Genomic DNA, 23837 nt, shown 5'->3' on the forward strand with positions numbered 1-23837 from the left:
TCATGGTACGGCCAACAGAACTGGTGGGGAATGTTAAATGCATCTTTAATCGACAATGGCCAAACTCTCAGCTGCTCAAGTCAATAGACTGGTATTGATTTAAGCCACAAGGTTTGGCTGTGTAACTTCAGCAGGGTGATCCTGAAATCAGTGGGAGCTAATGGATGCTCTTCCTCACTCAGGATCAGACACCAGCAGGTGAGTCAAAGATGCAGGACTCAGCAGCCATTCTGTTGGATTACAAATTAGCTTGAAAAGGAATTATGGGACCGTAATATTGCAAAAGACTGCCTTTAGTAATCGTGGTTATGTTCTATTTTAATGTCCTTCTAGGAAAAGGCTTATTTTACAGAACAGATGCAAAAAAATGCCAGCTTTCTGTAAAATCATTGTTTATCCACGTGGAATGCATGTACCATATCACCTTTAAAGAGTGCTAAAAGCCAGAGACATACATTCTTAGCTTTCCCCCACCAGAAGATGGTAAAGGGCTAAAGCTGTTACTGCTTTAATTATGCAGTATCACAGTATTAGTTCACCCCCAGGGAGCATACAGCACTTCAGTGAAGCACGGAAATTTTAAAGCAGTGTTATAAGAGCAAGCAAACACAGTAGCTGGCATCATTTCAGGGCTGAGCAGAAACAAAAACAAACAAACAAAGCCCTGACAAAGGAAAATGAAATGAAACCATTTGGGCAGATGCATTTTAATTTTGCTACTGTGGCTACAAAGGTAGTTTCTGTAGTCATTGCAGCATGTAATGTGCGGTGGCACATGCTACTTTGTGTCCCAGAAGTGCTACAGTGATGGACCTTTCAATCTTGGCTTTCTCCTCCATTGTGCTGAAGTGATCTTCTGCCACTTTTGCTGCCAAAATTTCTCCTGTGCTCGCTTCCCACTCATACCTCTCTTCACCTACTTCCTATTCTCACCAGCTGTGCTCCAGATGCTGGGGCACTGCAGGGCCAAGTTAAATCTCTGCTGCTCTCCAGCTCCGTGTACTGATACAACTGATCCATGCCCTTACCGTCACCCTGTTGACAGACAATGTAGGCTGCCCATGCAGAGAAGTACACAGGTATAACAACTGCTCTGTCACATGCTGGCACATGACTATTCTGCTTCTTGAGACTAAATACAAAGTCTCAGCCCCCTGCCATTGGACTCACAGATGTTTTGCAATGCAGAGCTCTCAGACACAGCAATTTGACTTCAAGTAGCTAAAACTGCTGCTAAGCCTTTCATTACCTTGTGTGATGGTTTCAGAGATGGGGATGCTCTCCTGGTCGTCCTTGACTGAGTAAACGCTGACGTTGTACTCCACACCAGGGTTTAGGTTTTCAAAGGTGCAGGTGGTCTGATCTGCACCTACTACTTCCTCCAAGGTAGAGCCCTGCTGCCCACTGGTAGGAGCAGTGGTCACTCGGTACCCGCTGATGCCTGAAATACAGATATACCAGTATGCAGTAATCCCATGCTGTATTTATTTACATCAGGTCTCAGTATAAACAACTGAAGCAAACACATTTTACAAGTGATTTTGCCGCCCTGAACCCAGTAGGCAAGAGGTTGCTTTGTCAAGCACCCCGAAACGAGTTTCCCAGGAGGTAACCATGCCACTCGCACAGCATGATTTCAGTTCCCTTTGAGACCTTACCAAACTAAAAAATCTCATGACATATCAAGAAAAGATACATCTACTGACTGAGAATTGGGGTTTGCAAAAGCTTTCAATCCTTGTTTTAAGGAAGTCAATTGTACAGCTCCCATCAGCTATTGTGGGAGAAGAGTTCATCTTTAACACTTTCAGAAATCCCATGCTTACTCTCAGTGACGTGAACTCATTCTTCAACTGCCACAAATCTTTTTCGTCCATTTTGCTTTCCCTCTCTTGGACTTTTTTTAAACCACTGGCAATATTTGAAGACATCCTTCAAATCCCTAAACCAGCTGAAATATTTAAACACATTCATACTCCAAAATAGCATTTTACATGGAATGTAAATCATGAAGAGTCCTATGGCTACCTACACTTAACTATGAATTATATCCTTGAATATATCTAGAAATATGTACATTTTTCCTTAAATTACTCAACAGCAAGCTCCCCATCAAAGTCTCCTTAATGAACTGCAAGGCACTGCAGAACAAATGTTAGCATTCTGGTACAACAGGACATTCGAGCACAATGTGAGTTCACGTAGTTACCTGGAGTTGTGCTTCTATCCCAAGAGACTACCAGGATCCCAGTATCAGGATTGGGCTCCAGGCGCAGGTTGGTTGGTGGAGACAATGCTGCAAGCGTTGAGACAAATGGGTCATTTATAGCACTGAGAATCATGCTAGGTCCCTCAGCAACCCTCCTCCCCAGATTACATCATTACCCTTCAGAATTGGCTAAAAAATATTCTTCTGAAGTTGTCACCCTGCACTGCATAAGCTAGTGCCACTGTTGCCTATGCATCAAAAAGAAAAACACCTTCCAGACCACAACAGGAGGAAAAGACTAGAACTGACTCCCAGAAGACAGCCATTCATCTGGAGAGCACAGGGGAAGCAAGTGGAAGAAGGAATAATTGTGGAAGAGGAAATGTGTCGTACGTGTAGTCACTCTCCTGACAATGGGAGTCTCTCTCTCCTGGCCGTCCGTCAGGACTGTGAGGCTGTAGGTGTACTCCACTCCAGGGGTCAGGCCAGATATCACGATGCTGCCAGAATCAGAGATGACCTCCCGGGGAGCCTCTCCACCTTGGCTTGGGCGCACACCCAGCTGCAGAGAAGCAGCAAAGTTTGCTTTTCAGTCTCAGATACTCCTATCCCAGCACACTACCCGCATCCTCACTAATCATCCAACACGAGTACCATGGGCCCTTATGCTGAACGCCAACTGTTAATCCTGTAACTTGTGTTTTAGATGTCTCACTGATGAACTTGACCTGAAGCCCAGAGGACATGCTTGCACTGACCTCTGCGACCCTTGTAAGCAACATGTCTTTTGCAACTCCTTCCTTCATGCTTCTATTTTCACTGCAGTCCATAGTAAACAGCTTTAATCTGTCCTCCCTATCACAATGAAGCGAGAGGAAAAAGAAACATGGGATTTCAGTTTCTCCTACCTTGAAACCAATCCTTGGGGCAGGTGTCCAGGTAATGACAATGGAAGTCTCGGTCACTTCTGTGTTAAAAGGAGGAACAGAGCCAACAGGCTGATCTGTGAAGTGAATTGACAGAGTTGAAGTCTAGCTGCTGTAAAAGCACCAAACAGTTAGAAAACCTGACCTACAGCACTCCAAATAGCAAGAGGTATGTAATAAGTAAGTGCTGAACTATGTTACTTCTGAAAATTCAGTGACTTGGGAGGGATCTGAGAGATGACTTCTGCCTGCTGCTGGGCGTGATAGACACAGTATGTAAGTGGTCAGTGGTTTTATTGTTCCTGAAAAAAAAGAAAATAGTGAAGAGGGCCTCCTAAATCCTCCACATAGCCAACCCCCAAAATTTGGGGAATATTGGTTTTGGCATTATATCTAAAGCGTTTGGCGTGATATCTAAAGTGTTCCTCAAAAACCAGCTTTTTTTCCTTCACCCACTGCAAGCCATTCAATCAGCAGAACACTACACCCTTGTCTGTCATCCAGCTGTCCCAGCTAGGACCATCTCATCCCTCACCAACATCTTCAACTCTTTTGAAGTCAGTAGAGTGAAAGGAAACTCAAAGTCAATCTGAGGAATCTGTGGTCTCATTGGTATCTGTCAGGAGCACCACACAGAAACCAAAGCCTTTGTGTACTCCAGAATCAGTCTAAATAACTCCACTGGGTTTAATCTGAATTGACCTCATTATTAATGAAGAGAGTTGGTTTTTTAAGCTATAGTCTTAAACTGGACTGCTATCATTCAGATAAGCCAGAATTTCAAGTCAGAATTCATCTAAAGATATCCAATCATATCCTAATTGAGAAATATTTATAGATAAGGCTGTCTGTCAGCAAAAAGTACCTTGCCAATGTCAACAGTGTTACGCTGATTAAAAGTCTGAACCCTTATTTTAAGTTCACATTGTTCTAAAAGAAACCACATTCTCCTTTGAAAAGAGGATGTGGTTCTGGGCTTGGATGGCTTTGAATTTTGTTAGTTCATATGACTGCTTCATCATTATTTAAACAGTGAATCTATTTGTTCTTTCTAGAAATATGTGTGGGTTCTTACAGAACTCCCTTTCCTCCCAAAATTTGCTTAATATTTCTTCCAAGCCAGCAGCACAAGTACAGACGACTGAAATGTAAATAAAAAATAAAAAATTAAAGAAGGATAGAATGCAAAGTTTGTGTCAGTTTCTGTAACTGCAGTTGAGCTGCCTTAGATAGTATGGTTGGGCTTGAGAAATGACTGCCTTCAGCTTTAAACAAACGACAGACTAATTATTCATTGCCCATTTTAAGGGAGCTCTTTGCTTTCCTTGATTTGTCATGCTAAAGCCAAACAACTGGAAATATCAAACTTCTTTTTCATTCAGTTAAACAAAACCTGAGGTACCAGTAGTGAGTTTTCCCTTTTGTTTTTAATCACCAAAAAGCTGAAATACATTTTACTAAAAGCTTTTTGATGCAAATAACTCTCTTTTTCCTGCCAAACAGTTCAGAAAGAAGAACAAGGAATATTTCCCAAGCAGTTCTGCTGGAATGCTACTTCAAAAGGCTTCTTCTGTAAACCAATTCACAATAGCCACTTTCAGCACAAGTTTTGAAGAAAGGCCAGGGCGTTAGGGAAGAGGAATGTGTGCCTATTATACTTACAAGTTGTGAAGACTCCAGTCTCTCTGGCGCTTTGCAAGTCATCTTTAACTGCCACAAGGTACACAGTGTACTCGGTGCCAGGCTGCAAGTTCCTGAGAAGGTACTTGGAGGCAGAAGGTCCCACATTGTAGGTCCTCGGTTGACCTCCTCTTGTGGGACCTGCAGTCAGCCGGTATCCTGTGATCACAGCACGGGGCCGTGTCCACAACACTAGCACTGAATGCTCCGTGGTATTGAGAAATCTGAGGTTGGTGGGGGCATCGAGTTCTGGGAAGAAAAAGCATAACATGCATCAATTTTCCAGCTGAATCTCTACTTCACCTCTACCTCCAAAGCACGTCCGTTACCGTGCAAAAAACATGGGTGTACAATGAAGTTGTTGAGCCTGTATTTCTCACTTAGGGCAAAACTACAACAGTGGGGAAAAGAGAAGGCGGGAACCATAAGAGAGCTGGAAATAGAAGTGCAATAACTGTTATCTGTGCCTCAGTGACATCCGGTAATATGCTGGGCCAGGCAGACCCACGTGGTCTGGGCTGCATGGATTTGGGTCGTTGCCATACATGCCCATCCCATGGGGGAGACGGGCTAACAGCTGAGGCGGGACAGATGAACCCAACTGCACTCAGGAATTTCAATAGTTTCTCATGAATGCTGAGCATTTTTTAGAAATCAGCTCAGTTTAGACTTGTCAGCATAAGCACGGAAACCTAACTTCAGCCCTTTTTCATTAAAAAGATTTATTCTTTTAAATCTTTGCCTAGTCCTACTCCCTGCCCTCTCAAAATCCCTTCCCAAAACAAAACACCCCTAACTTTGTCATTTTAATGTAAAAATAAGTAACAGTCTGTGACTTTCTGGAAGAAAACAGTTCCTAGGTCTACTTAAAAATAACCACACCATGGAACTGACGATACAACAATTCTAAGCATGCTCATCTCTCCCATGGGATTCATGCAACAGCTCTTATCAGGCCTCCTCCCCTTTTTATCACTACCCCTGGGAAGCTGCTGAAACTGGTAACCCAAAAACCTACATAAACAAGAGGCTGAAGCAACACAGCTTCTACAGCACTACACTGGAGTCCAGTGAATGATGGAGATGTTACTACCTTTGGCTGAGACAAGATGAGGCTCAGAGGGGGGAAAGACACTTGAGCAATTTGCACCACAGCAGGCGGGGCAGCACTGGCTGCAGCGAAGAGTTTATAGCGTCTATATGGCAAGTTGCCCCACCTTTTCTAGGTCCCAATCATAAACTGAAATTAAAAGCCGTGAGGAGAGGTTCCATCAATGCTTTTCTTTGATGGCAAATGCTTTTTTCTCCCCCCGAGGAAATAACATTTTTGTGATAAAAATTGTTTTCATCACTTTCCCAGTGATTCAAGCGGGAAGCAGGTTTTGTCCTTTCTGTTTTCTCCCCAGTTGCTTTCTCCCTTTTTGAGGAGGAAGGGAAAAGGAAGGTTTCTTCTTCCACCACTTGCAAGATAGGGGAGATAATTCTAGAAGACAAAGAATGAGCGTGACCCTCTTTAGGCCCATCTCCAACTTTATCTCTTCTTGGTACTTAGATCTGTGCTAGGTCTCATCTACAAGGATTGTATCTTCTTCTGATTTGTAGCCTACAGTCAGTTCCTTTTTGCACAATTTAATTTGTCAGCTCTATTAGGCTTTTATCACTTCCTCTCCCCATACTAAAGGAAAAGGGGAAGATTAAAAAGCCACACACACACACAGAGTTTATTTGTAGGCTGCTTTTTAACGGAAGGCCAAAAAGAGAATCACATTTACACCGTGGGAAGAGACTTTTGCTGCAGGGTTTTCCTTGGGAACTCTGAATGATTTCTGTTTCCCAGGACTTTCGATTACAGGATGCAATTTATGTGAATACTTTCTGAAATGTGGTTTAGGCAAAGCAGTTAAGCGGATGATCATAGCCTATGGAAAATAATTCCAATAGTTTGTAACTAGCCCTGTGCCATCTGAATCAAATGTCTATGCTCCGATGTACACCTCTGTGTGTGGACTTTCAGAGGGGCTCCACACCTAGCCAAGGCTCCTGAAAACAACCACAAAAACTTACAGATCTAACTGGGAATGGAGCTCTTCTTGTTTTAAACGCTTCCAAGACAGTTCAGACTCCTAAGTCACATCCTTGCTTTTAAAAACCTCACTTGAAAGAGGAAGGAGAGTGTTCACACCATCTATGTTACCCTCAAATCAGGTAAGGACAAACATAATGAGCCCATCCTCCCTGCATAGTCAAGGGAGTTGGTAAGAGGGAGAGGCACTGTTCATGGCTCCTAACTTTATGGATGTAAGTAAATAGTATTTCTCAAATAGCATGGCTATATTCACAGATTATCCCATTTCCTTTCCTTCCCTCTCATCTTTATACGAGTTGGGCTGGATTCTCAAAAGGTGCTCTCATTTACTGAAAAGTATCAGAACAGCAGCAGATGAGCATAGCTGAATTTTGTTCCTTTGAATAATGTGACCCAGTCAAAGAACACCACAAACACCAAGTCACCCTTCTATTGCCCAACAAGAGGATCTGTTCAAATGAACCACATCCCAGGTTCTGTCCAATGTGCTTCTCTTGGATCAAAAGCGGAGATAACCACTCAAACCCTGGCTAAACTCCTCTTCCATCTGAAAGCCTACACCCTGGCCCAGCCACTGCTCCTCTCTTCTCTGCACTTCTGTAAAGCAAAAAGCAATGCCTGACAGACTGCGGTACTTTGCTTGTCATCTTGCCTCACACTGATGTGTTGCACTGCCACTAGATCATTAGCAATCGGGTTCTGAGAGATCCTGCACAACCCTTCCTGAAAAATATATGCTCCCCCCGGCTCTTGTCAACAGTCCATTGAGGTCACTGCAAACCAGTTTCCCAGGTTTCACTGGGATTACAATGAAATTTCTGGGGTGGTGAGACAGCCTGTGGAAAGCCAGGCCTGACCTGGCAAAGCTGAAATTAAGTCCTTTTAATCACAAGGCCTGTCTTTACATGTTCACGCAGAATTCCTGCTGCTTACAGTGGAGCCAAATAGGTATGTAGCTGTCAGAAAGGAGATAGGGGTTTTCAGAGCAATCTCAGCAAGGATCCTAAGTCATGCTGAAATCTGCCCTAAGGTATCACAGGCTTAAAAAAAAAAAAAAAAAAAAAATCACAGGCTGCAATCTGTGCTATAAAAGAACTGCAGGGTCCATCAATTCTCAGTCAGTAATAAAAAAGTTGAATTCCAGCCATACGAAATTGTTTTAAAGTGCCATGAGAGTTAAACTCCCATTGGAAAGCCCTGGAGGAGGATAAATCTGCTGAAGAGATCATTGTTTGAGTGAATGAATTCCCAGCCCTGTCATCCTTGTTATGGGATACCTCCTGGGCTCTAACTGTTGCACTTTAAGTGCTCTGTTTATATTTCTCTGAGCGACAGAGAAATATGCGCTTCAAAAGGTTGAAAAAAGCATGAAGGAAAGACACTTACTGGTGGTTTGCTCTCCAGTCAAAGGTTTGCTCTCCCTGCCCTGGCTCACGGCAAAGATCTTAAAGAGATAGGTTGTTCCTGGGAGCAGGTCAACAACTTCAGCGAAAGAGCTCCTGGTGATAGGCAGTCTCTGGCCGTGTTGGCCAGGGCGATTGACAGGGATCACTTCCACTCGATAGCCAGACACTTGGCTCTGCGGTGGAGTCCACATGATGGTGATCTTGATATCAGAAACCTCCACAAACTGTAGTTCTCTGGGAGAAGGAACTTCATCTGAAAGCAGCACGACAGAAGAGTGTTAGAGGGAATACTTAGCAATCATCAGAAGCTACAGGTTTGCACGGAAGAGAAAACTGAATTTTGATTGAACAGTGGATAGCCCAAGAATATTTACCAAATTAAAAACATCACAGTAACCTTACCTTATACACACATTCCCAGACAATATTCAAGCAGACTACAATTCAAAATTTAACTACATAGTTTTAAGTATTTTATGTCTTCAGACATAAAAGTTATCTTTCTGTCACAGAAATACAACTTAAAGCCCAGATGTAATATGCTACAGAACTTCAAGTATATGCAGAACCAAAAGTTTGGGTGAAAAAAAAAAAAAAAAAAGTATTCCATGGGCTGGAAACAGGAGCCTCCTTTTAAAATTAAAAGGGAGGGTTTTCAAAACCCATGGCATGTTCTGAATATGTATAATTAACTTAAAATCCATCTTTTATAATTAAACAACTATAGGGGCTGATCTGGCCTTATTGTAGTCAAAGACAAAATCCAGTTCCCTCTGTGTTGGTCCACAGTACTGCACCCTTGAATTCCTACATTCAAATTAAGTTTCTTCAGATTAGGACTGATACTGCCCTAAGGTTAACCAATGCACATTTTTAGAAGATAGAGATGCCAAACCATAAAATCATTGAGCTGAGTTCTTTCCTGGTAAATTCCCATTTGCAAACATGTGTTTGCAACTTGCAGGACCATGAAATTCCGCTCCTACCACATGAGATCCCAATTCCTTCACTATTCTTTCTTTTGGTTTGGCTATTCAGCCCAATTGGATACTTAAACTACCCTGAAATCAGTAGTTTTTTAAATCATGGGTGCCTCAGTTTTACATGGTATGGTGTTATTTTGGCATATCAGTCAATGCTGAGCAATCTCCCATCCCCACCAACTGCAGTGGAAAATAATGGTTAGGGCTGGACGGGAGAGGGAGAAGTCAGGTGAACGATGTGGATTTGTGGTGTCAGAGTACGTAACCGTACACATCTGCAGGCCAAGTACTGAGGCAAAATGATTTACCAGGCTCTTAAAAACATCTCTTAGCAGAATCCCCTTAAGACAACTTAGGAACCTCTGATCTCTCTTTTCCATAGACACAATGCAAGACCAACCGTTTGACCTGCCTGCAGTCTGATCCATAGGAACTACAACGCTATTAATGCCGACTGGTGGCTTGACTGTGTCAATTCATTATTGGATATGACTTTACTATGGAACTTCAATACCCGTGACATTTACAATTGAAAAAACCACAATGACAATGACAAAAACCAGGACTGAGTCCATTTAAGGATTCATTCAGCTAGAGCAATGTAAGCCTGCATTGTCATTTGGCTCTAGGTACCGACAGAAAACTCAGTGACTGGTACCAGAACATGACGATCATTACCTGCACGTGGGACGCCTGTGGTTTCCTGTTGGATGAAGACAGGGGTACTCTCCTGATTTTCTTCCACTGCGTAGATGCTGATGTTGTACTGAACACCCGGCATCAAGTCACTGAGTGTTACAGAGGTAGCAGTGTCAGGCAGGTTGAGCTCTGTGCTGCTGCCTTCCACAGACGGTGTGTAGATAATTCTGTAGCCTAAAGCAAGGGAGAGATACATATAGTCATTAGCCACAATGAGTAAGCCAGCTCAAGGAATGTTAGGAATGAGAACTAAACTGATCTCCCCACTGAGGTTTCATAAAAATAGTCCTGAACTTCAGTGGGACCTGTGGCTTGCCTGTGCTCACATCCCATCTACAGATCACACACTCATAATGCCTTATAAAGCATAATCTGACCTGGATTAGAATACTTCTGAGTTTTGACATGTGGATTTAGGGTCTATACAGTTCCCATGCTTGTTATGGGATGGTCTGGATGACAGAAGGAGAAGGTCACGGGGCTTGTTTTTATTTAACAGAAATCCAAAAGGAATTGTTTTGCATCCAGCCTCCTGAATTGCTTGGTTCAGACAGTGAAACCAAGCAAATGCTAAACTGCCCACGTGCTTTCCAGCTGGTCACTCAGACTGGTCAGAACTATGCACTAGCTCTCTGTCCCAGAGGTTTTTTTACGTATATTGCAGATTCTACCAACAGCGCAAAATAGGTGCACTCCAGTTAGACAAACCTGTGATTGGAGCCTGTGGTCTGCTCCAGCTAATAACAATTGATGTGTCATCTACACTTTCCACGGTGTGCTCCGGAGGTGCATCAGGAGCTGTTTAAGGGGAAAAAAGAGAGGAAGACAGCAAGTGTGAGGATAAGAGGTAACAAAATTTTATTGAGAAAACAATAAAAACAGCTTTCAAAGTGCAGCAACACCCACCCAACACATACCTGTAGTCTGTGAAGTAGACAGGATCAGATTCTGCTCTCCTTCTTCAGAGATCTGATAGACATTAACAATATACTTGCGACCAGGAAGCAAGTCAGGGATGTTGACAGAAGTGGCTGTGCTTGGAAGATCTAAGGAAGGCAGGAAAGAAAAAATTGCCTTAGCAATTCTACCTTCTTGCTTTCTCTCCAAATGAAATAATTGAGACTTCTGTTCTAATCTGGGCTGAATCGTAGCCTTCCTGCAATAAAACAGCAAGTGTTCTGCACTGTGTCTTCAGTCCACATCAGAGGAGTTGTGTGGAGAGTTGGGACAGGTCTCCACACTCAGCAAGCAGACAACACCTAGGACAGCAAGGCTTGATGTGTATATGGCAGGGCAATTTGAGCAGCAGGCCCCCGCACACCGCTGGCATTTAGCCATCGCAGCTAACCGAGTACTCATTTCATACCCTGCTGTATTTTCAATACAGAAATATATGGACAAGTTTTCCCATGAATAGGTTATGTGGAAAGACTGACTCATGAGTGGAGAAGAATGACATTATGAGGGCTGATGAACAACTCTCCCCGCTGCCTTCCCCCAGACGTCCACCTACATGCCAGATGTAGGAAATTCCCCATGAAGCAGCTCCCTACTGGCCAGACTGAAGCCAAGTATCTTAAGGGAAACTGGGAATTGCCTTTCAATTTGCCTGTAAACCTCCGTCTGTAGACAAATGAGCTCAGGAGCTGCTTCACTTCACTCAGCTGTCTGTGCAGACAAGAAAGGTGGCGACAGTGCTGGCAGTCCTAATGTAAGCCACTTCTGCCCATGAGTCCAAACCCGTGACTTCAGCGGAGCAACAGTCCAGGGAGAATTAATAGGTTAGGGGATTACTGTTCTTTTTCTCATGTTGTTGTTCTATTGCACTCATGTCCTAATAGCTATTATAACCTCAAATCCTTGTGAGATATTGCTATAACCATTGTTAAGACAGGAAGTTAGGAAAAAGAAGTTAAGACGAAATTATGTGTGGTGACACAGGCTCTACTGTACATTTTTGAAAAGTGGATTCAATTCCTAGGTTTGAGTTCAGTGCCTTTGACCAGTTTCCTGGCTTAGCTAAGTTGTCACATTATCAAAGATGAATAAGATCCGATCCAAACAAAACAACTGACCGAGCAGACTAGAACAGACATTTATCAGATGACAAGTAGCCAAGAGAGGGCATTTGGGAAAGACTTCTCTCTGTGCATTCTGATGGAAGGACAAAGGTATGAAAAAGATATAGCAAAGGAAATTAGCCAGGTGGCAAGTTTGAAAAATAAGTTTGTTTTTTTTCTCATCTGCACTGCTGCTCACTTCAGGATGCTGTGGAAGGTAGTAAATTTACATGATTTCAAAAGGAAAAAAAGACTGGACAAATTCATGGAGCTAAAAAGAATAAATATATCTACCCACAGTTACTACAAATCCACCACCCCTAGCTCAGGGACTTTTCTTCTGCAGGATCCTGGGACAGTATTCTGAGGGGGCATTGCTAAATACCTGCCTTGTTCTCATCCTCTTCCTTAGACATGAACTTACGGCCACTGATGCAAAAAGGACAATGAACTAAGTGATCTTTTAATCTGAACTAGTCCTGCCACTCTCATATCCTAATTGAATCATACTGAAAGATATCGAGATCCTCACTATTTTCACTAGCTGTACTGATTGTCACAGGAAACAGCAATGTACTATTAGCAATGCTGTGATCTGGTAGATTAAATATTGTCTCACCAAGATACTGTGGTTCATCGCCCTCTTCGCTCAGCTCATACTCAACACGGAATCCAGAAACTGTGTCAGAAGCAGAAACCCAGGAGACAACAAAGCTGTTGGCTGTGATCTCAGTGACTGACTCTGAAGTAGCAACCATGGGAGGAAGAAGAGTTGTCTCTCCTGAAACAGTGTTGCCTACAAGAGAGAAGAAAGAGAGGTTTAGTTAACCATCACTACTTTTGCGTTAACTGGAATGCACAAGACAAAGACTTAGATGAAGGAGATTGGACTTTTCTGGATGCCCCACTGTTCAACTTACTTGTCACTGCTGTGGTGCTGGTTGTGGTAAAATCAAAACGGGTGACTTCTTTGTGGCCATACCGCTGAACACTGATGAGCTGTCCTTCATATATCACACCAGGCTTCAGGCCTGAGATGGTGTAGGAGTTCTGGTAGCCGGGGATGGTGGCTTCTTTCCACTGCCTCCCAGAGTTTTTCTGCAAGAACAATGACACCCAAACAGTGAGAGACTCCCTCACCTGCAAACAGAGGTAACTAGTGACCTAATCTTCTACAGGGTTACCAAGTCAAAGGAGATGAGAAAGGTATGTCAGGAAGCAGCGCTAATGACATTTTGGGTGATTAAGTTTTACTGGGATAAATTGAAAAACAATTTAGCTTTGAACTTTTTCCTTTAAAAGGAGCGTTATTTGGAATACATACACTAAACTCATTCCTTCATCAAAAGTGCATTAAGGCATGAAGGAATGGCTGGAAAATGCATATCTGAAGGCTGTTCACAGTAACACTCTAAGCCATCATCTGAAAACAATATACAGAAAAGTGCTTCCCTTCTACCCTGCGTTTGAACTCTATGGGAAGCTCTAAAATAATGCTCCATCCTCTGAGGTTTGTACTCCAGTGCTTTAAAGCCCATTTCACTCAGGCCTTGATCCAAGATACACTGAAGTCAGTAAAAAGACTTGAGTGCCTTTAATGGCTTTGGATCAGGGCCTTCATTGTTCTCTTAATAACAGGCACCATCGAGGTACTAATGTTCTTAATCATTAAGTGGTCTTTTGTGAAGCTGTACTCAGGGGAACTGTAACAGAACTCATCTTCGTTGGTTAAAACGAATCATTCCTCAAATATGAAGGAGCCAAGAAGCAGTGGTTAACCCGCTTTGGTTTAGACTTTACAGAAGATATGAGATGACTGTTTATTTAATCCTATGCTAGCTATTTATATCTTCATATCCCAGTTGTCTCTGGATATGCACATGGTACTAAAACAATGTTTCTCAGGATGAGGAAGCTTCTGCAAGGATTTACGTTACTTAAAGTGAAGAAGGATATAAACTTGTCTGTTTACTGTGCTAGTGCTTTGATTAATAAGATACTTCATGAACACACTGACCAGTGAAGCTTGGGCAGGAAAATATCAAGTGTTTATACAGCACTGGTTGTCTTTGATCCTCAGAGTAATGTTGACCTCAACAGGACAAGGACACTGAATTAGCAACTAAAGTTTGCTGAAATTGTATCATCCACTTCTTTCAGACACAGAAAAAGCCAAATAAAGTATTTTTGATGAACAAATGATGAACGTGGCACTCACCGGCCTCCAGCGCAAAATGTACTTGGTGATGTGAGATCGTTCAGGAGCATTCCACTGGATGGGGTGGGAGTTTGGCTGATTTGCACTCTCTGTGATGATCACCTGAACAGGCCCACTTGACCCTGAAAAAAAGAATTGTTGTATTTTACATACTGGGGATGCTTTTCTTCTGCCTTTGTTGAGGAGTCATCAAAAAGCAAGAAAGCTGTGTGGCTCAAATACCATTTCTATGGAATTATACCATTTATAGGAAATAAGTTATGTTGTCTTTCTATCTGTAATGCTTCATTGCTCCTTAGAAGACTGATGGCTTAGAATGTATTCTGTGGGGGAGTTAACATGTGCCGTTTGGGTTAATTTCCTGGGAGTTATCAGTTAAACAGAAAACTGGAGTGGTCTAGTACAGAAAAAGTCTGTAAAGCAAAGTTATATTGTTCAAAGAGACGGAGGTTCTCAGCAACCAACTGCTTTCATCAATTAATATTTTCTGTATGGGAGCAGGGAAACAGAAGAGAAATGTCTGCCCAATCCAGATCTGATCTTGTGGCATGGTGAGGGCAAATTCCTGATATGACATTGAATATACCCTGCAAAGAGATGCTAATCTTTTACTATCTTACTGAATTTCTTCATCAGTTGATTTGCAACCCTGAATTTTCATGACTCTGTGGAGCACTCCACGGGCAGTGAGGCATGTCTTCCACACACACCCACCACCAGAAGGGCTGGTGGAAGTCTTGAGACAAATCAGGCCCATAAACTCATGAAAATACAACTTCAGCAGTGTTGTAATGCTTAAGACCACCAATTGCATTTAGCTAGATCAGGCTCAGGTGTATTTTGTCCACAAAGCCCTCTAATACGGAAGGGAGGGGAAGGGAGGGGAAGGGGTTTTATCACCCTACGGTTCTCCTTTCAGTCCCTCCCAGCACAGCTGGGGAGGTTTCACTGAACATTCAGCATCACTGTGCTTGTGTTAGTTCTCAGAAAATGCCAGCAAAGAGCAGCTTGGAATCTGCAGGAAAGTGTCTTGGTTTAGCCATTAAATACCTTCACCCTCCACTCCCAATATTTCTAATTATAATGTATTTAGACAACTGTGTAACATATATGCCTGTTCCATATTTAACGGAACTTCCAGGCAAACAAACCTGTGCCCACAGGCAGAAAAATTCAAAGATCATCTAACCCCAAATCTACATTCAGAAACATTAGATTTGATTTATTTACACATTTTCAGTCACTCTTGTGTCTAAAGAAGCCCAAAGCCCTGGTCTCCAGTCTGGAGGCATGCATATTTCACATAGCTTAGGGGGATGTTTGTTTAAGCAGTCTGACAGGAGTCAATGAAGCTCAGCAAGGCCCAGTAAAAAGCTCAGGGTCAAAAAAAAGTCCAGAGAAGGCCTGCTTCCTATTCTTGCCCTCCTTAGTTTCCTGCCCCAAAGAAAAGTAGTCCCTACTTCTGTCTGCCAAGAGTCCTATTCCCTTGCCTCTGGCTCACTAGCTGTATGGCCACGCATAGAAATGCGGTTATTTCAGTGACAACACTGCTGGGTATAGGTCAGGTTCAATAGGGTGCTGTCACAAAACCCTTTATACCACGTGCATGAAGCAAGTCACAGAGAAGGGGTACTCACTTTACTTATGTGAAGCACTGAATTGCATTGGACTTCAAATGCGCTAGTCCCCTTCTACAGCAGGGTCACCTGTATTAAAACCCTCTTTCTGAATGGGTCTCACATTCCCTTTCTTACCTTGCAGGGCACTTAGGGGATAAATACATTGCAGCTACTAAGCGGACAGATGCTTCTTAATCTATCTTAAAATAAAAACAGAGAATCAACTCAACATTGAAGCTGCTACCTCCAATCTTTACGCGGTTCCTCCATATTTATGCTCAGAGATGGGTTGGGGAACCAATGACTTGAGCATAGTCTTCTCCTCCCAATAGGGAAGCCACAACACAGCCTTAATATTTCATCTTATTTAAATTAAGACAGTGGTAGTTGCAACATTACACAGGAAAGTAGAGTTGTTGTCCTTATCATGTTCTGTTCAGGGAACTGAAACAGAGCAAGCCAACAAACGGGCATTGCCTGTACCCATAAAGATTTCCTGGAACTGACTGAGCAAAACAAAGTTCAAATATTTAATTTCTTCAGGGCACTGATCAGGAAAAACGCTTCATTCCCTGGCAGATTTTGCTTCTGTAGTGAGTGGAAAACGAAAGGCTACACATGTAAGAGTTTTAAGCAACTGAACGTTGCAGGTGTGATATCGCCAAATACCAAGAGGCAATGGAAACCCAAGTTGTTGTGCAAACCGCTGGTCATTCCCTAAACTAACCCTGGCCTCAGGAATAGCTGTTAAAAGCCTGGCCCCCTCTTTATAATCATGACACCTGTTTGCATCTGCCAAGGCAGAGGGTAGGAAACAGTTCTGTTTAAAAAGGAAACCAAAAGGAATAATGTACAGAAATCTGAACAGGTGAGGGGTAGAAAGATTGCTTTCCTCGTGTCTCACTCAGCAGATGAGTTAGTTATCTCTTGTGTTTCTTACCAGGATAGGTCTGCAGAGGCTGGCAATGCCATTCTCCAATACCACGACCATAGCAATAGCACTGGTATCTAACACCATGGACATACTTCTCCCATGAATCTCCGATTTGGTAAAAGGTACGGGTTTCTGAATCCTGGCACTGATCTAAAGGCACAAAAGAGACAGTTAACCACTGCATGTTACTGAAACTAGAGTGAAAAACCTACGCCAAACACAGAATAAGTCACAAGAAACTTTTACACAAAGAAATGTAATGCCGATGTTTTTTTGCAAATATAGTTACATAAAGAGAAAGTGGCAACAGAAGAACTTTGATTTGAGATTCAATTTGATATAGTACTGCATGTGTGAGGTTAGATACTAGGGAGCTAATTCAGCTGTGATGCATTTTTTAAGATGCTGTTAAGTACAGACCATCCACCTGGCAAGCTTCCCACTGAAGTTAATGGGGTGTTCCTTCAAGAAAGGATTTATTTTGAACTATCTATTGTGGAGCCCAATTCTGCTCCAGTCAACTAAGTTCATCTCTCACCCAAAGCTAAACCATGCTGCTCTCAAGGAAATCAATGGCAAAATTTCTACTGTCTTCAGCAGAATTCAGTTGTACGTTACAAGTCCAAAGTGACTCATTAATTTTCAGCACAGTCTTTCCAGATTTGCCATTGTATAAACCAAAGGAGGACAGACCAAATCATGAAATCATCTTACCTAGTGTGACTACAACACAGTACCAGCGCTTCAGTATACTTTCTAGTCTGACCTATCCCTGTGTTTCTGGGTCAATGAAAATTTTCAGTGAGAACTAGCTTTATGCTTGCTTGGATAGACAGGAGCCTTCTTTAGAGAGAGACAAAATTAAAACAATTGCACCTTTACACATAGCTGAAATCATCCCCTCCCCCACCTTCTTTCAGAGTAGTAATTTTCAGGAGCTTTACAATCCAAGTTCCTCCAGTAAACCTGTGCAGATATTACTGTAAATCAAGCAGAACTTAACCACCAGTACTTTCTAATAGATTTTCTTGGCAATAGTTCGAAGTTCTCTTGGACTTAGTAATTGCAAACCAAACAGACAGGTCTTATCTGCCAATCAAGGTTCACTAGGGAAGGGGGGGGGAGGCAGAAGAGATGAAATCTCATTCCTGCAGAGAACCATGATGGTTTTAGCTAACCTCCAGAGTGCTATTAACACGTATTCTCATCCTGAGCCTTCTCTCTTTGCCAGAACAAAGGGCAGCCAAAAAAAATCTATTTAGTCCAAGGTAAGTTAATATACGCTGGTGCTCCATTCCCAGTTGAATGAGGAGACCTAAAGATTATAGGATAGAGAAAGGACAGAAAACTGATCCTACCACCAGTACCTAGCTGCATATTATCAGCGCTCAGTCTGAGCGCCCTGCCTGCTAGGCTAGCAGCTCAGGTACCAGAATTCAGCCAAATCACCCCAGCCTGGGGCTAATATCCCTATTACCACAACCTGCTACATTTTAAGAGGTATGTTGCCACAATCCATTACTACTGCATCATCATCAACAACTTCTGTGGCACATCTGATAACCCAAGCTTCTCTCCTTAAAACTAGGAATCCCCTTTCACTTACCCTCCAGCAAATCCAGCGTTACTTCTACTTTTGCAGTTGTGCAGTTCAGGGGAGAAAGTGGGCAAAGACTGGGTCCAAATTCACACACCAGTTTGACCATACCGCAACCAGTTCCTACACAGCCACAGTCTGTGTTTAGCTAGCGAGAACAGCTGGTGACTTACCAACAGGATCACATTTCCATCTCCCCCGGCCCTGGCCAAAGCATGTGCAGTTCAGCATGTGCCCCTCATCATGACGCTTGTGGAAGGTCTGGTTCACATCGTAGGTGATACCGTCCACAATGCACTGGTCTGTTTGAGAAAGAGCAGAAACACTTTTGTCAGCAATAGCTCTAAGCGTTAAGACAAAATCCTTCTGCTTGGCACGTTTTTCCCTCCTCTTGATCAACTTACAGAGACTGACCATGACAAGCTCCATTCATACAAAAGGGAGCCCTCCTGATATCTGTGATCATCACAGATTAGTGCTGCATATCACTGCTCCTGAGTTCATTTATCATCAGTGTGTAAATAAGCAACACTTGCAGAAAAGGGGTCTGTAGGATGCAGTCCAAAGTACTATGCATTACTCAAACTACAGAGCTGCCTGGTTCTTCCTTGTGACATATTCCACATGTGAAAAAAAAAAATCTAAAGTAGCACACTAACTCTCTCCCTACCTCCTTTTAGGAAGATCTAGACTGGAATACCGCGGTGAGTACTGTCTGAAATCATTAGAACTATAAAAGGACAAAAGGGCTAATCCAAATTTATAAAGATACCATGAAGAGGTAAAAACATCCTCATGATGTTATTCTGCCGTGTATTTCTGCTACACTTTGTAGTAATCTGAAGACAGGAGCAAATCTATTACAAACCCAAGATGCTACTGGTACCTACTAATCTACTATTCCCTCAAAACACAGTAACCAGATCCCATGCATAAGTACAATGGCATCAGTCTATTAAGTCCAATGGCAATGTGTCAATCAGTGATCTGGTCCAGTATTCCTAACGCCAGTCTAATCACAGCAAGGAGCAGAAAGACAAAACAAACAAGAAAACCACCCCAGAAGCATGTTGTTTTTGTTAACTGGGCCCCAAGAGACACAAGTTCAGTTCCGGAGTCAATCACAGACCATCTGTCCTTGGGGAAGTGACTTAGTTAATCCCAGGCCTTCATTCCCCACCATACTTTCCCACACCACAGGCATGGCATCAGGATAAAGCAAGCAGTGTTCAGACCCTCCTATAAGCACCAAGGACCCTCCTCTGGCTGCTATGTTTAAACAGCTCTACTTAGATAACCTTTGCCTTTTGAAAAAGCAAAGTATCTCCAGTCCCCACCAAGAAAGACCACTTTAGCTCCAGAATAAAACAGCCGAAAACTAGCTGCGTGAATGGAAAAAGGAGTTTCACAGACCAGAACTTTTAGCAGTGCATTTCTCACTGTTCTGAAGTAAATGCATTAAAAAAAAAAAACCATCCCAAAGCCCTTAAGTGAGCCTTTCCCTATAAATTATGTCTCATTTCAGCACTGGTGTTAAGAGTCCTTTCTTGGCTGCTTGACAGCAACCCCCCTGCCTTTTCCAGACATGAAGCCAATGCTGTGAGCTAGCTGTAGAATGATCAAATGTCTGTGCTTTTAAGTCTTCTTTTTTTGGTATTGCTTAAGCACTTCTCCACTTGGACCACTCATATAAATAAGTAAATAAATAAGAGTAATTTCAGTGCTGTCCTGCCAACTTCTCATATAGATTAGCCAGCAAAGGGCTAAACCAGCACAGAGGAATTGAAAATTTCACTGCAGGACAATAAAACAAGACAGCTCTGCAATCAAACTTCAGACTAGTCTGGAATTTTGTCTGTTCTCAAGCAGGGGAGAGGTGCCTCTGCTGAGCTCACTGTAAAGTCACAGCGCTCTGATCCTAAACATAGACAAAAGGAGGTAGGGATACCTCCTGATAAAGCTCATCAAGTTTTCCTCCTGCTAGCTAGCCTGCAAAGGCTGAAATAGTACTTTTCCAGCATGTAAACAACACAGGAACTCCAGGTAGTCCCTCTGATTCCCTTTCTACTCCAAAGAAAAGCTTGATAATACACAGTTCTCTAGCCTGGGTTCCAACTCACAATGACAGAAAAGATAACCAATTTCTCCCACCTCCCAAACACTTAGACTAAAGTGGTGACATCAACATGACAAGCAGTACCTCTGAGCTGGGAATATGCAATGCAAGTCCACTCTCCGCGGCCATTTCCTACACAAGTACATCTCATCATGTGGCCCATGTCATGTTGTTTATCCCACTGGTCCCCAACACGATACATGACACCATCGTTAGTTGTGCAGATTTCTTCATGGGCTGGTTGGGAAGAAAGTTAGAGGTTTAGAGCATTTGCAAAGCCCCTTCATACTGTGTAGTGCGCTTTCTGACTCTGCAGCTTTAGGCATTCACTCAATTTCAAATAGTATTTTTGCCGGGTCATGGCATTCTCTAAGTGCAGATCCCTTGTAGGACTTCATTAATTTTAACTTTCATTTGAAAGCTACTAGAAATAGCTTCTGTACAACATCCAAGGGGTGCTGTGTGAGAGAGTCAATTCTTGTTACATACATGCCTTTATATGAACATAGCCATTTGAAGATCCGCATGTTCCACAAGCTGTTTAAGGATTCAAGATGCTGCATTGCCATTAGTTACAAAAGGCTTTTCAGTTAGGAATTGGTAGTCACATTCCCTCCCACATTTCCCCTCCTAACTTCATGGAGATGCGCACGGGTTGTAAGAATGGATCACGATATTGATTTTAACATTACTGCCACTTCCAGGGTAACACACTGATATTCCAAGGGCAGACTTATTCCTAACCGCAGATGGGGCAAGAGGAAGTGATGAGCCATGAGGGAGAAGCTTTGGCAGATGGAAGATAAAAACCTCACTCGCTATAAAGCGCTGCTGTCCAATGCTCTCTAATGGATCTACACAGTTTGCACCAGCTGAGAAGCATGCCAACCACTGGCTTGTAGCGAAGGAGTAATGAAAATTGCGTTCTCCTGGCAATGCCCAAGTCTCTGCTAGAGGTGATCAGTAGGGAAAATGGACAAAACAAAACTTCAGAAATGCCTTAAAGTGTCTTGGACTTGGACACGGCTCACTGGAAGTCATTAATAACTGACCAATGACTGACAGCTCTTTACTTTTCAGCTCAAAGAACCACTTACAGGTATTCCATAATCCCTTTATGGTTCTCAGCCTTACCAGCCATAGGGCAGAAACCAAATTTCTGGTCAGCGTCATAGTTCTCAGTGGTTCCACACCACTTCATGTTGTCTCTCCGTCCCTCAGAAGTACAGTCAGTGTAGTTGCGGTTGTTATACAGGAAGGGGAAGTGGCACAGAGCACCATTGGAATTGCCACCACGTGTCTGGACCAAAACTGTACAAAAAGAGAAAACAGATGCAAATGAAGCCTGCACTCTCCCTCAGCATGCACGGAAGAGCTTGAAAAACAAACCACTAGCACTATTTTTTCCCACGTGTATATTGTCCACAAGCCTCCTTTCTTGGCTTTAATTAATTCAGATCTGGAAACACAAGTCTTGCACAAGGTCAATTCAGTTCAAACATTGCTTTGGAAGGAGTTCCAGAGCCAGCCATGGGAATTCCTGAGCAATAGGGAAAACCAAAGCCCACTGTGTTTGGGAAGTGGCTTTGCAGACCCTTTGCGCCAAATCAAATAAACCCACTCAGCACACCTGTATTGTCTCACTGAGGCTATTACCCAATTGTCCCTTTTGGCTTAAAGTAAAGCCTTATTCCTCAGAAAAGGGTCACAATTCAGGTACAACAGGACAAGTCAAACCCCCCCTGCAGGTTGGAAGCTTCATGTTTTGCAAGCAGCAGTGGAAAGAGGGCTGTAATCTACCTGAACTACTCACCTCTTGAGCAACTGTGCTTTACAAATAATGGAAAACACGGAGGCATTTATTGAAGTTTTTCTATATTGGTATTTCTCATTCCCCACAGTATATCACAAGAAGCCTCAATAAAACAAGAATGTGTGTGGACAAGGACAGTGGATATTTTTGTTTCGTGTTGTTTGGGGTTTATTTTAAAAAGAAAGAATATTATATGTGCTGGAGAGAAAATCTGAAAAAAAATAACTGAAGTAGAATAGAGTAAAAAAAAATAAGTCTATGCAGAGTAAGAAGTATTTTTGTGTGGGAACGTGAAAAATTCTCTCCAAGGTCAGGTCTCAGAGAAGCTGCCTGGATGCTGTTCCATGGATATCTGATGGGCTTTCCAGGAAATGCAACCACACAGGTAGATTTGTGCTATGAAGAGAACACTGACCATCCACGGACAAGAGGGAATGCTGACACATTAGTCATGCAACAGCTCTTGATCAGTGATCACAAACCACATTAAGATTACTGCTATATATGGCAACCTGGCCAGATAGTCAGGACGGGGGGAATGACAGAGGACTGCACAAACTGTACTCCATGGATATCTTTCTCTTCACAGCCTAATATGGGCATTGCTCTAGCAATTCAGCCAAGCAAAGGCAAAGTCTAAGTACCCTTTGGGCCAAAGCTCTGTCTGGACAAGGTACTCCTGTTGAAAGGTCAAGCTCACAGGAGAGAGAACAGGATTCAAAAGTTACACCTGTATCACCCTGAGCACGCTCCGAAGATGCCAAGATCACAAAAATGCCCTGACTCCAGGTAGCCCTCCATTCACAGGACGGCCTTGCTGTTGAGGCATGCCTAGACTACCGGAATTGTTCAGGAAGCCTGTCCCTATATTCTCTGCTCCTTCCTCCATCTGCGCATGAGGGTCACATGCATGTGAAGATCCTCCGAGAACTTACCATTCTGCTCAGTACAGAAGGAGTATCTCCTGTCCTGTTCAAAGTTGGAAGTGGTGCTGCACCAGAGGTGCCCATCTGTGCGGCCTTCAGTGGTACAGGAATAGAAAGTCCTTCCGTCGTAGGTGAAAGGCAGAACACAAGCTTCTCCATCAGAATTGCCACCATATGTTTGGGTCACAGCTTTAAAGCAAGCAAACCACAGCATTAGACTCTAAAGCAATCCCCAAATCTTAGGGTTCTAATACAGCAATAGAGCCTCTGGGCCAAGTCACTGGCTGATGTGAACCCACACTGACTGCCATGGACCTGGGCCAATACACACCAACAGAGGACTTAGCCCCACAGCTGTGTCATTCTTTTACATTCTTTTCCAAACATATATTATTGCAGCTTGGCTTGAATAAAGTTATTAATGCCGCTCCCCAAGGGCTCTGCTTTCCCTCAGCAGGTTATATATAACTCAATGGGAAACGTTCCTGCCCTACAGAACCAGGCTTCAAATAACCAAAACAACTATTTCTTCACCCCTTACACCTTTCTCCAATACATTTTCTTC

At 42.9% G+C, this 23837-nt stretch overlaps 1 protein-coding gene across 6 annotated transcripts in view; it reads right to left on the reverse strand.

Annotated features, from left to right (window-relative positions):
- FN1 (fibronectin 1) overlaps positions 1–23837 on the reverse strand; it is a 55625-nt gene that overhangs the window by 22819 nt on the left and 8969 nt on the right. For all 6 annotated transcript variants that reach the window (XM_054208585.1, XM_054208586.1, XM_054208587.1 and 3 more), the window contains exons 8-24: positions 23282–23461; positions 21668–21844; positions 20618–20770; positions 18591–18719; positions 16827–16970; positions 14268–14389; positions 12970–13147; positions 12669–12845; positions 10907–11035; positions 10698–10787; positions 9969–10163; positions 8288–8560; positions 4798–5064; positions 3118–3212; positions 2603–2771; positions 2210–2296; positions 1250–1441 (exon numbers count right to left, since the gene is read on the reverse strand). In XM_054208585.1, coding sequence (XP_054064560.1) covers positions 1250–1441; positions 2210–2296; positions 2603–2771; positions 3118–3212; positions 4798–5064; positions 8288–8560; positions 9969–10163; positions 10698–10787; positions 10907–11035; positions 12669–12845; positions 12970–13147; positions 14268–14389; positions 16827–16970; positions 18591–18719; positions 20618–20770; positions 21668–21844; positions 23282–23461 — 2757 coding nt within the window. The remainder of the gene's footprint in view (positions 1–1249; positions 1442–2209; positions 2297–2602; positions 2772–3117; positions 3213–4797; positions 5065–8287; positions 8561–9968; positions 10164–10697; positions 10788–10906; positions 11036–12668; positions 12846–12969; positions 13148–14267; positions 14390–16826; positions 16971–18590; positions 18720–20617; positions 20771–21667; positions 21845–23281; positions 23462–23837) is intronic.

Source organism: Rissa tridactyla, chromosome 7, assembly GCF_028500815.1.
Source record: "Rissa tridactyla isolate bRisTri1 chromosome 7, bRisTri1.patW.cur.20221130, whole genome shotgun sequence".
Taxonomy (NCBI): Eukaryota; Metazoa; Chordata; class Aves; order Charadriiformes; family Laridae; genus Rissa; species Rissa tridactyla.